The sequence below is a fragment of the Sinocyclocheilus rhinocerous genome, unplaced genomic scaffold, assembly GCF_001515625.1.
Source record: "Sinocyclocheilus rhinocerous isolate Xijiao unplaced genomic scaffold, SAMN03320098_v1.1 scaffold195, whole genome shotgun sequence".
Taxonomy (NCBI): Eukaryota; Metazoa; Chordata; class Actinopteri; order Cypriniformes; family Cyprinidae; genus Sinocyclocheilus; species Sinocyclocheilus rhinocerous.
In genome coordinates, this window is record NW_015631099.1 from 373,701 (window position 1) to 386,999 (window position 13,299).

At 36.7% G+C, this 13,299-nt stretch overlaps 1 protein-coding gene across 7 annotated transcripts in view; it reads right to left on the minus strand.

Annotated features, from left to right (window-relative positions):
• LOC107741598 (THO complex subunit 2-like) overlaps positions 1-13,299 on the minus strand; it is a 106,103-nt gene that overhangs the window by 80,247 nt on the left and 12,557 nt on the right. For all 7 annotated transcript variants that reach the window (XR_001640216.1, XM_016554359.1, XM_016554357.1 and 4 more), the window contains exons 4-9: positions 12,251-12,302; positions 10,421-10,491; positions 9,636-9,757; positions 6,625-6,758; positions 5,113-5,273; positions 805-897 (exon numbers count right to left, since the gene is read on the minus strand). Coding sequence is in view for 6 of the 7 variants with exons in the window: in XM_016554359.1 (XP_016409845.1) it covers positions 805-897; positions 5,113-5,273; positions 6,625-6,758; positions 9,636-9,757; positions 10,421-10,491; positions 12,251-12,302 (633 nt within the window). In the remaining variant the exon portion in view is untranslated. The remainder of the gene's footprint in view (positions 1-804; positions 898-5,112; positions 5,274-6,624; positions 6,759-9,635; positions 9,758-10,420; positions 10,492-12,250; positions 12,303-13,299) is intronic.

Genomic DNA, 13,299 nt, shown 5'->3' on the forward strand with positions numbered 1-13,299 from the left:
TCCATCACACGCTCGAGGTATTCGGCCAATCACAACGCACTGGATAGCTGACCAATCAGAGCACATCTCGCTTTTCAGACCGATGAGCTTTGTAAAAATCGACGCGTTTCAGAAAGGCGGGGCATAGAGGAGAAACAATAATGTACAGTATGTGGAAAATAATGTGTTTTTTTAACCTTAAACCGCATAAACACATTTCATTACACCAAATATACAAAATAATGTTCTTTTTAGCAGCATCATATGACCCCTTTAACAATGAGACTATATTTAGAACAATATGCAAATGTGATTTTCATATCATTTTGCAAATTAAAAGTCCTGCTGAAAAAGAAAAATCATAGTGAGGGACAGGCCAAAAACCTTACCCTTATCAGCATAAATGCGATTTAAATTATTTAAAATAATATTTAATTAACTTTTTTTGATGTAATATTGATGAAAGCACACTGTTATGTTTTTAAATTGCACATTTATTTGTCGTTACATTAAATCGATGTTTGATTATTTCTCATTTCGTGGAATGACCCAAGCATTCAGAACTTTCAGGAAAAAAATTATGCCATTTTGAACAGATTTCTTCAGTATAGAGACTCATTTAAAGGTTCTCATCAACCACTGTATTAATGCACTCAATAGAAATGTCTGCTGATCAAACAGAATTTGATCATCCTAACAGAAACCTTCTCTGCACTCACACAAATGCAGCAGCTGCCAAATCACTACTCAGCACTACTAGTACTGCAAAAAGGTCGGTATCGTCACATTTTACACTACTCCACCAGACACGACTCTTCCACTTACATGAACGTAGAGGTCTTCAAGAGCGATGAGGTTGTGTTGAAGAAGAGCTGCAGCGATGTGGTACAGAGATGATGGCGTTTCTCCATTAGGTTCCTGTGGGAACAAAAAAAACACCAGATGAACATGATTACAGACAGCAATCTTGTCTAAGAGAAGGGCGAACAAACCCAGCTGCGCAATATATCGTTCACTATGTGCAAACGATTACTTTTCTATTCCTTTTGAGTATTTGACCTTAGCAGACTCCTACTACTTTTGTTCATCTGGAAAAAATATACATACTTGACAGCAGTCATCTTGTATGAGTCAGTGAATATTACTGCACAATAACATGAATTATTTTTAACATTATTTTGATAATGATGGTATTAAATGTATCAGAGTTGTCTTCTTATAAAATACTTAAAATTAATCAATTACTTCAATCAGAATACTATAGACTGATACCAATAAAATGTTAGCCATCTTTACACTGCAAAGGTGGAACAGAAGCTGGCACGGCATGTTTATTTACTCAAAATGTACACAACAACATTCATACATAATATAAAATGTATCATTTATTTAAAATAATTTTAAAAAACAGGAAGTCTTTACAGGGTAAGGCTGCAATATGACAAAAACCATTACCGTCATCATTGTTCACAACCATTTATGAATAGGTTTATTGGTTTTTAAGCATGAGAAAATTAAGACTTCACATTGGTTACTTTAACGAAAGTATGAAAGCATGAAAAACCAAACTTAACAGAAACGTGTGCGATTGGTTTTAATGCTCAATTCTAGGGATGTAACGATTCACTCAACTCATGATGCGATACGATTCACGATACCGATTTCGCGATACGATTTTCTCACAATGTTTTTTAACAAAATGAGATTTAAGACAAATCATAAATGAAAAGGTGTCCTTTTATTACTTCTCATACATTATTTCTCATTTCTTTGTAAAATTGAAATGTCAAATAACAAAACTAAATTGAAATTTTAAAACAAACCCCAAACACAAATAAAAAAATTTTTTAAAATAAAGCCTTGTCTGTGCTCTTTCCATTTAAAATTAGAGGCAACCACTGCAATTTAAATCACAATCCAAACAAAGATGCTGCACACATGCAGCATAAGCAGTTTTTAATCTAAATTAGATTGTATCATTTCAAAATTTGAAGCAAAAACAGAATGGTCTGACTTTAGTTTTGTGACTACAGTAAAGTACAGTATACTACATAAAACACCTGCATGAAACAAGAACAGCAGATGAGCTGAATGAGATGCAGATTCACTCTCAGACAGCAGGTGGCGCTTTTGGAACAGCAGCAACATAGTGTTTCCTTGGTTACCGTTGTAAACAAAGCAGCCCTGCGATTATGGACACTATTTAAATATCCAAATTGAAATTTTAAAACAAACCCCAAATCAAACGAACAACACAAATTTAAAAAAATTAAAAATAAAGCCTTGTCTGTGCTCTTTCCATTTAAATTTAGAGGCAACCACTGCAATTTAATCACAATCCAAACAAAGATGCTGCACACATGCAGCATAAGCAGTTTTTAATCTAAATTAGATTGTATCATTTCAAAATTTGAAGCAAAAACAGAATGGTCTGACTTTAGTTTTGTGACTACAGTAAAGTACAGTATACTACATAAAACACCTGCATGAAACAAGAACAGCAGATGAGCTGAATGAGATGCAGATTCACTCTCAGACAGCAGGTGGCGCTTTTGGAACAGCAGCAACATAGTGTTTCCTTGGTTACCGTTGTAAACAAAGCAGCCCTGCGATTATGGACACTATTTAAATATCCATTACACAAAGGAAAGACGAAAAGAAAATACCATCCAAACTTCTCTAAAGACAGTCAGTTCCCCTCAGAGATGCATTCATATAAACTCCCATCGTGATTCATTTGACATCGCGTTTAGCATCTCCAGCAACATAGTGTTTCCTTGGTTACCGTTGTAAACAAAGCAGCCCTGCGATTATGGACACTATTTAAATATCCATTACACAAAGGAAAGACGAAAAGAAAATACCATCCAAACTTCTCTAAAGACAGTCAGTTCCCCTCAGAGATGCATTCATATAAACTCCCATCGTGATTCATTTGACATCGCAACCGATTTGAATCGTCTCATATTTGTATTGATTTTTAACCGTCGTTACATCCCTACTTAATACTGCAAAATGTGTAAAAAATATTTCACATTTCAGTTTATAAGCGACAGCTGTAATAGATTCAGTTGAATTGTGCATGGACATTTTGCTCATTTTGGTGGCATTTTTGCCCCAAGTCCCCGTTACACACATAACACACACTGTCTAGGTTTGAAGCAAAATCATTCTGTCACATGTCTGTATATTAGTGTTGTCACGATACTACTACTGAACCGATACTACAACAAAAACATAGAACAACAGGAAAAGTCATTGAAGAATAGATGATCCAAATGGAGATCATAGTTAATGTATCTATTAAAACAAATCATTTCATCCCCCTTTAAAAATAATAAATAAATAATAACAATCACATGCCAGTGCAACTAACAGGACTATGGTGAGCAACTACCGAGCCTACAGGTATGTAGAGATCCAAGTTAGCTAAAAGGATAAAGCCAAATCTTATTTCATGATATGAAAAATTTATATCATGATATAGTCATTTTTGTTATTTTATCTTTGTTATTAATAATAATAATAACAAAGATGCAAGTAACCAACTAAAGGACAAATACAATAAAACAAAGACACAAATGAAATAAATAGGGTCCTATGAAATCGGTTTTATTTTTACCCAAATTCCATTTTAATTTTTCTAGACTTTATTTTAATGGTTACATAAAAAATATTAATCAAAGACCATGTCTAATTAATTGAAATCATGAAACTTGCACAATTTAACAGCAATTTATTAGACGTTTAACAAAAATTACATGATTTTAAGGCCCTATGAAATACGTTTTATTATTTTTCTCAAATTCAGTTTTATTTGTCTGTGAATCTGTTTTTTCTATTAAATTTCTGGATTCCATTTTAATAGTTTCATTACATTTTAATTAGGGATGCACCGATATCGGGCCCGATACTGAGCTCCTGTACTCGTACTCGTTAAAATGACCCGATACCAAACGCCGATACCACACAGCATGTGTTAAGTGCCATATTCAGACAAAGAAACACCGACAACAGAACAACAGACAGCAGAATGGAGTTATTAGAGATTAAGGATGTCTACGAAGTATATGTATGCAATGAATATAATGTTAAACATTCAGTATTGACTGTACAGCTGATGTGCGCGAGCTGATAAGCAAAGTGTGGATTGTGCGCGCGGCGGCGCAGATGCGCGAGCTTGTCAAGTGAAAATACCTTTCTCACAGACATCACTGGAAAGCTTGTAGTTCGGTCGGATACGTCAAAAACAAGTTAACCAACTAACATTATACATACCCTTTTGGTTTCTGTATATTGGTTCCCAATATTTTAAAAATTTACAAATGCAATAAAAATATTGGTATCGGTACTCGGTATCGGCAAGTACCAAAAATAAAAGTATCGGTATCGGGCGAGTACTGGAAAAAGTGGTATCGGTGCATCCCTAATTTTAATAATCAAAAGCATGTCTAATCAATTTATAAATGATAATTAGATTTTATAAAGAATTAATTTATTATAGGCTATTTTTTTTTTTTTCAGAAATACTGTGTTGTGTATTTACAATTTTCTGGTAAATAAATTCTGGTAAATATTCTTTAAATATTGTTTTAATATTTTGTATTATTAGTAGTAGTAATTTCATTACATTAAGTAATATATTTCTGTCAAGTTAAACCAAACTTTTATTTTGACGGGTTGCTGTGAAGACCTTTAGGTTTCTGTTTGCACATGATATGATGATAGTTTTCCGCAAAAGAAACGGTAAAATGCTCATGAAGTGACTCTCACAGCAGTTCTAGAGATTATATTCATGTGTTCAGGTACTCATATATTGAGCGTCACGCGCGCTTCAGTATGTGTGTAGTAAACAAAACCGCACGTCTGCGCCTTTCATTAATACAGAGACACGCACAACATGCAGGACTCATATTTAAATTATATTTTGCAGCTAAATGTTCACAGACACTAATCCATCGCTAGTAAAATGCGGAATCATACCGTTTTTAAAAGCAGGGTATCGTGATACTTTTTTTAGTACCGGTATATCGTGCAACACTACTGTGTATTTAATTGTAATGAAACAAAGATACTTGACCTGTGTGGATTTGCATGTAGGAACCATATACATAGCCATACGATGGAGCGTACCTGGTGAAACTTGAACTTGAAGCCCAGCATGTGGCAGAGGGTCTGGTGCTCACACATGTAGGACTTGATAAGAGGGATGAAGAACTCGTCGTGCTCAGAGCGACACTCGTACACCTCTAAGATGATGTCCAGCACACGGTTTGGGTCCAGATTGAAACATCCTGAGGACAGAACGTGGACTGCATCAGCTCATGATCTCAGTGACGGTCACTCACATGACAGCTGGAAGTATGTCAGCTGGTTTGAGCTCACTCAAGTGATCATAAAGCGTTGTATTTGGCTCACTGTGCCAGTCATTATCAGGGCTCAACAGAGATAGCCCAATGACCCGGGGCAAATGTGAGTTTTTCATCTGTCATTTGCCCTAATGCATATCATGTATTACACACGTTTTTATTAGGGGTGGCTAGATACCACTGTTTCCATATCTGATACAGTCACCGATCTACCGATACTGATGCCAATCCAATACGCATGCTGTTTTTTTTAAGATCTATCCATTTAGAATAACTATTCTGCATTAACTTACTAATTACACACTTACACATTACACTTATGTGTGTGTTTGTAGACATATATTTAACACAAATATAAATATATTCTTTGGGATGGCATAGATATGTAATAGGACAACAGACATGACAAATATTCAGAAAGGCTCCAACACAGAGTGACACGAAAGCATTTATGCACAAAAAAAAACAGCTTTAACTTTAAAAGCTGCTGGTATACATACATATACAGTGGGTACGGAAAGTATTCAGACCCCCTTAAATTTTTCACTCTTTGTTATATTGCAGCCATTTGCTAAAATCATTTAAGTTAATTTTTTTTCCTCATTAATGTACACACAGCACCCCATATTGACAGAAAAACACAGAATTGTTGACATTTTTGCAAATTTATTAAAAAAGAAAAACTGAAATATCAAATGGTCCTAAGTATTCAGACCCTTTACTCAGTATTTAGTAGAAGCACCCTTTTGATCTAACACAGCCATGAGTCTTTTTGGGAAAGATGCAACAAGTTTTTCACACCTGGAATTGGGGATCCTCTGCCATTCCTCCTTGCAAATCCTCTCCAGTTCTGTCAGGTTGGATGGTAAACGTTGGTGGACAGCCATTTTTAGGTCTCTCCAGAGATGCTCAATTGAGTTTAAGTCAGGGCTCTGGCTGGGCAATTCAAGAACAGTCACAGAGTTGTTGGGAAGCCACTCCTTCGTTATTTTAGCTGTGTGCTTAGGGTCATTGTCTTGTTGGAAGGTAAACCTTAGTTCCAGTCTGAGGTCCTGAGCACTCTGGAGAAGGTTTTAGTCCAGGATATCCCTGTACTTGGCCGCATTCATCTACACACACACACACACACTTTTCTAGAGAAGAAATTCAAGATCATCTACTGTTACTAATCATCATCCTAATAATCACCATATCACATCTGGAACTGTACAGCAATATGAAGAGATGTAGTTCAGCTCACGAGTCAATAAGACAGGTGATGCGGCGCATACTGTACCTATTAATGACTTGATGTTCTCAAGGACGAGGTGGCTGGTGAGATTCCCGATCAGATCCTGCCCAAGCTCCGCGATCAGCTTAGCGTAACCTTCATTCTCCTCGCGCAACAAATTGAACTTCTGCTGTTTGTAACTACGGAGTGAAAGATGGAAGGTTACACCAAAAAATAACTTCATGCAGTAATCTAAAACTAATGAAGTACATCAGAGCTGAGGTCTGCTGGTCACAGGCAGGAGTACGAGGCTAATGCCGCCCACAGGCATTTTATAAGATGACATGAAACCAATTAATCCATTAGAACATGCTTATGTTAATGAAAGGACTGTTGAATGGCACGTAATTTAGTGTGGTAAGAGAACGGGGGCTTTCAGGCCAGACTGCTCTGTAATCTTGATAAAACTCATTAAGAAAGACCTACACAAAGGCATGAAATTCATCATCATCATGGGAGTTCAGTGCTATGCTTTGCATTTACAGCAAAATGAGGCTGGGGACATTTTATAGATCCACAGCAATCGCTGAACGTGCAGAAAGCAGTGACCCATGTCTGAAAGAGAAAAACAATGAACTCCGGGTGTTTTATACCCAATGAGTGTCATCTGAACTCATCACAGTTCAACAGAGGTCAACCTCTGCACTTCAGATGCAAATGATCGCACACAAAAGAAGTTACAATTCAATTTGCTTTAATGCAAGCCATTAATGCTGTTCTCTCTCAGACCGCAGCATGTTTAGATATTAGTGCTGTCAAATATCGATTTTATATTTTATATTGATTCAGAATATTTGAAGCCGTTTCAATACTCATTTTCCTCAGTATTGATATACGATTACGTGCTGTGTTTCTCGCCGTCTCATTTCTGTGACAGCGCAGACTGTTTTATTGAAGTATATAGTCCACTGAGCTTTCAGAATGATTCACATGCACATAATTATCAACATTTTTGTGGACAGATGATTACATTTCAATAAAAATAACATTACTTCTATTATTATTTAATCCCAATTAGAGCTCTGAGGAATCTCCAACAGGGTTTCAGTTGATAAGAAAATACTTTATGTTCAAAAGTGTATTACATTAGATACTGATCAAATCAACCATAACATTGTGGCAATTTTTTTATGTTATCGAATACTGATATTTTTCAAGGTACTGCATTGAGGTTAGAAATGCCAGTCTCCTGTTAACACTAACAGATTTTATAGTCTAGTTCTTAAAAGACAAGACTGGCTATAGAGTGCAACAGTTCCTGCATTTTCAGCAGTGCTAGTTTAGGAAGTTTTTTTTTTCCTCCTCATTTATTTAACCTATGAGGAATAAAAAAAAAATAAAACAGCTTTAAGTTATAGGTTATAGGCTATGATCCAAATCACCCAGCACCAGGTGAATCACAACATAACAAATTTTCATTTGAAGCAATGAAAAAAAAAAAAAAAAAAAAAGTATTAAAATAAAATATCATGCATATCAACATACAGTTTTATTCTATCTCCCTCAAGTTGTTCCAAACCCATATGAGTTTACAGTTGTTGGTCTACATTAGAATGGGGAAAAAAAAACACTATGGAAGTCAATGGGGACCAGCAACTGTTTGGTTATCAACACTTCAAAATATCTTCTTTTTTTGTGTGTTCAAAAGAAGAAAGAAACTTACATAGGTTTGGAACTACTCGAGGTGTGTAAATGACAGAATTTTCATTTTTGGGTGAACTGACCCTTAAAGTTAGAATATTTCTGCATATATATATACAGTGGGTACGGAAAGTATTCAGACCCCCTTAAATATCAACATACAGTTTTATTCTAAACAGAGTACTTTTATTATATATTCTTAAAAATTGCGCATGTCCTTTGGAAGCTAAGCACTTGAAATCTGATGTTCATAGAAAGAAACATGGCAGAGGGAGAGAAGCAGCCGGTGCTTCAGAATGTATCGAACGTCATTAAAAAGCAGATATTTGAGCACATTTCACTTTTTACGAAAAGACGCATGAATGAGAAAAAGTGTGGGACGTGAGTGATGGGAAAAGAGTGACTGACACACAGCTAAAGCCACGCACAGAGAGAGCCTCTCAGAAAGCATGGGATCCTGAATTCAGTTCACTTGAACGGTCAAATACACATGCAATTATGTCAAAATATCTGTCTTGCCAAGAGTGTAGGCAGTTATGTCTTAAGTGAACGTAAACAGTTGAGAAAGAAATCAGATGTGTATCATTATTTTGGATCCATGCATTAAGTATGATATAATAAACCTGCTGCTGTCTGTGTAATTAATGTTAACCACAACAACAAAAGACAGAGACAATCACTCACTGCTCCTGACTGAATAACTTTAGCAGCTTTAATAAGAATCCATTTCTATGTAATTAATACATTAGGCAGTGTTTTTCTTTTTTGTTCCACTGTTTGTCATTCGCATGTTTTAATAACAAGACAAAAAAAAAAAAAACAGAAAAAATTATATTGGAGGACAAGACGATTGTTTTATAATCAATTCATTAACCACTCAATCGTAATCAAATCTTGAGGCAAATGAAGATTCACACCACAAACATGTATGAAGCTTGAGAGCAGATGCAGACTGACTTTATTATGTAATTTGCAGTGCTTCATGGAAGTGGGCGGTGCTAAAGAGTTCTTCTGGTGTGATTTGCTTAATTCGAATCCCTTATTGGAGGAGATTTCTTTGTAGAATTATGGGTAATGCAGCTTTCATCAGGAATTCCACTGTTAAACACTTATTAAAAAATATTGAAATAATGCTGGCAAACGGTTTTACCATGGATTGCTTACATGGCACTCTGTAGTCTATATGGCCTAGAAGGTTTTTAAACTATGATACCTAAAAATACCTTGACTGTGATGCCCTGGCTGATTGTATAGGCAAACCACACACTAGTTTAAGAAAGAATGCTGTCTAGGTAGGCAAGATCTGTATATATTCACAGGGAAAGAGACAATCAATCCTATTTAAGGTGGTGGGAAAAGCAGGAAATGTGACTTACAATAGTTTGGTCTTGATTTTGACAATCTTCTGGTTGAACTGCTGAGCCTGTTTGATCAGCCCCAGAGACTCCAGCGTTTCTGGATCTAACCTCTCCTTCAGCATACCATCAGGAACACAGATCTGAAAACGACAGACAACAATGCCTTTAATTAGACACTCTTCACCAACACTGCTGTGGAAGCTCTATCAGGAGGATAAGACCAGTATTAAATTCATCAAAACGCTGGAATAATATCTCTGCATCCATCAGCGTAGCACTGCCCACATCCAACCTCAATGGCCTTCAGCTACACTTACATAAGACACTAATAACACTGCATAACAAGCGCGTATTTGCATGCTAATCAGGCGTACAGTGGTTTCGATGAAAAGAAGAGAGCAGGAGCACTGCAGGTCTTCATGAGTCACCTCGACTGCCATTACAAACGCGTCGTGTTCTGCCACAACAAAGATGCGAAGCGTGCTCCGGTTTGAGGCCTAGCTCAAAAACCCACAGCCGCCGTGAAAGTGTCTCGTTTGAGTCCAGCACAGCGCTGGAGGTTCGTTCAGGGGAGGAGAGCGGCCCTTTGTGGCTACAATTAAATTTTTCACTGGAGGACAGAATTTGGGCCACTCAATACTCTAATGCAGCTAATCTTCAGAGTCAGGGGATCGGCCACCCACTTACGTATGCGCGCAAAAAAAGCATTTCGTCAACTGCAGTGAAGAGACGGGGCGACGTGTCTCGAAGCGCATTACTGCCACACAGTGGTCATGAACGCAATCACACGCTGCTCTACTCACCAAACAGGCTCCAACCAGCTGGGTAAAATGATCTCGCTTGTGTTTCTCCTCCAAACAGCCAGTCTCGATATCTGCAAAATCAACAATTACACATGCGGCTCACGTCAATGCATATGAAGTCAGACATACATAACGTATAAATCAATTCTTGATGTGTTATGTACATCTACTGCTATTTTAATTAATGGCTACAGCAATTATTTGAAAGTGCACACTGTTTTTTTAGACAGCCTGTTTAAATAAGCTTTGTAACGAGAAATGAATCCAATTGATCTTCGTCAGGGTAGATGCCTTATTCAATTTTACACAGATGTCATTGAGGATGTGAGGGATAGTCTTAGTCCTTACAACGGCATGCAAATGCATAAAGGTTTTAGATTGCATGCCATTTTCAAAGTTCACAAATTGTTTTTGGAGTTTTTGTCTACTGAGGGTTTTTTGTAAAGATGTTTCATCCGCTGAACAACTGCCACGTTGTTAAACTTCTAGTATTCATGACACTGGAATTTCTAACTTCTATACAATAAAGGCCTATCCACACTGCACACACAGACAAACGCCATCAAACAAGTCGGGTATAGCTGGATTTAGAGGTTTATGAATAAAAACTCATGTTCACACTGAACCAACAGACACTGACTGAACAAGTTCAGTTGGGTGAACACAAACTGGTAACACACTGATCCAACAAAACCCAACAAACGTGTTTGTTGGCGTTTGTCTGTGCAGGGTTTATAAGGGCAACAAGAAAGTTTTTTTACTATAGTCATTTTTTTGGAAAGAAAGAAAGAATTTTCCTTTGTCTGAGACTCCTTAGGCCCATTAGCTCTTTTATATAATAACACATTTTATAATATAATAATAGAAGTATCACTATTAAGAAAGAAATACATTATTATAATACAACTGCACTTTAAACTAAATGCAAAGAAGAGAGTGAGAAAGCACAGTGAAAAATGAGCATTATAATGGTTTCAAATAATCAGAATAATTGTATTTGAAAAATCTATATTTTTAACATCACTATTGATGATCATGCTGTATTTTAACCATTTCTTTTTATTTAAAAAAAAACAGGCCAGTAAAATCAATTTCACACTAGCTGGTGGTTAGCTGTAAGTGGATATTATCATTGCAAAGGATATTTTAGTAGTAATGACTATATGTCAGCGAATGGGTGACGTCAGACTGACAGTCCAAACCACGAATAAAAACATCAAAACTGCGTGTTTGCAAGAAAATTTTTTTTTAACAATTTGGAATTGCCGTTTATATTAGAAATTTAAATAGTTAGGCTTTTGAAAGAAGTTTTCATAATGCAAAGAGCATATAAAAAATAAGAAATGTAAAAAGCAATTTCTAAAATGACGATGATTTGATCAAAATAATCATGATTATCGCTATTAATCGTGATGTGCAGCCCCATTTCATCGGGTTCTCAAAATGCTGGCACAAATCATTTAACGGTAACAAACTCACATGTGTTTTCTGTCGGTTTCAAGAGCTGTAGTATCTCCATGCAACATTAAATTAACATTTAGATCAATCACACTGGGCCTGACAAATGAACAGCAGGGAATTTGATGAGAGCTTCATTAGAATAAGTTCAGTAAGACTCTTCAGCTCCTTCAAATTCAGCAGCTGGATTATGCAAACATCTACGTGGACACACGACTGCAGTTTAATAAGCATGTTCACTCATGCACGTAACAAAGCCGTCTTTCATACAAACGCATCCTGGCTCGACTTCACCAGGGCAAATGAGATGACACTGTCTGGCACACTTCCCTTCATCAGCATTAGCATGTATAAACATACGGCAGGGCTTACCTAATATACAGAAAACATCCGCTAAAATAGAAGGCATATCGTCCCGCAGCTCCTGAAAGACAAACACAATTGCTTTTAATGGCACATTGCACAAATTTCTACAGCCTTTCAATTTCACAGAATTTCAACGTCTCTTTTTCCCGGTGGAGACTCCGGTTCACTGGAGGACGGTGGACAGACAGCACACTAGATGTAGATGTGAAGTGGGTGATCTATCACTGGTACACTTCAGCTGTGTTTAGAAAGCTAGTTTCATCTGGCTGGATGAGATGTCCCAGCGGCAGCGGCAAAGCAATCTGTGGAGGGATTCTGTGTCCACGCTGCACAGATCAAACGTCGCTACTGCTGTCAAAGAACGCGCGTAACGTCTGATTTGAGAAGTTTCAAGAAAACCTAATTGAGATACACACGGGACAGCAGACTTCACATCTCAGCAGGACAGACTTTCTGAGGGTGCTGAGATGGAAGAGTCCTAGCAGAACTTCACAAGGTGTTTGCACGGTAATGTGCCATTACCATTTATATGTCAGGCGCTGGGGTACTTCTGTGCCATTTATTCAGCATTCAGAACCACTCATGTTACATTAGACTAAAGAGCAAAAACTAAATCGGTCAGCCTCGGCAAAACTCTTACTAAATTTGAGTAAATAATCTGACTTGCACAAACACTTCTGGAACTGGAATAGCACAGATTCATTTCACTTTATATTAGGGAGCACAATTCAGCATTAGCATGCACATTAACAGCATTCTGGCTGTTTATTAAAGCACATATGTGACCCTGGAGCACAAAAGCAGTCATAAGTCGCTGGGGTATATTTGTAACAATACCCAAAAATACATTGTATGGGTCAACATTATCGATTTTTCTTTTATGCCAAAAATCATTAGGATATTAAGTAAAGATTATGTTCCATTAAGATATTTTGTAAATTCCCTACCGTCAATATATCTAAAATAAATTTTTGATTAGTAATATGCATTGCTAAGAGCTTCATTTGGACAACTTTAAAGGCGATTTTCTCAGTATTTAGATTTTTTTTGCACCC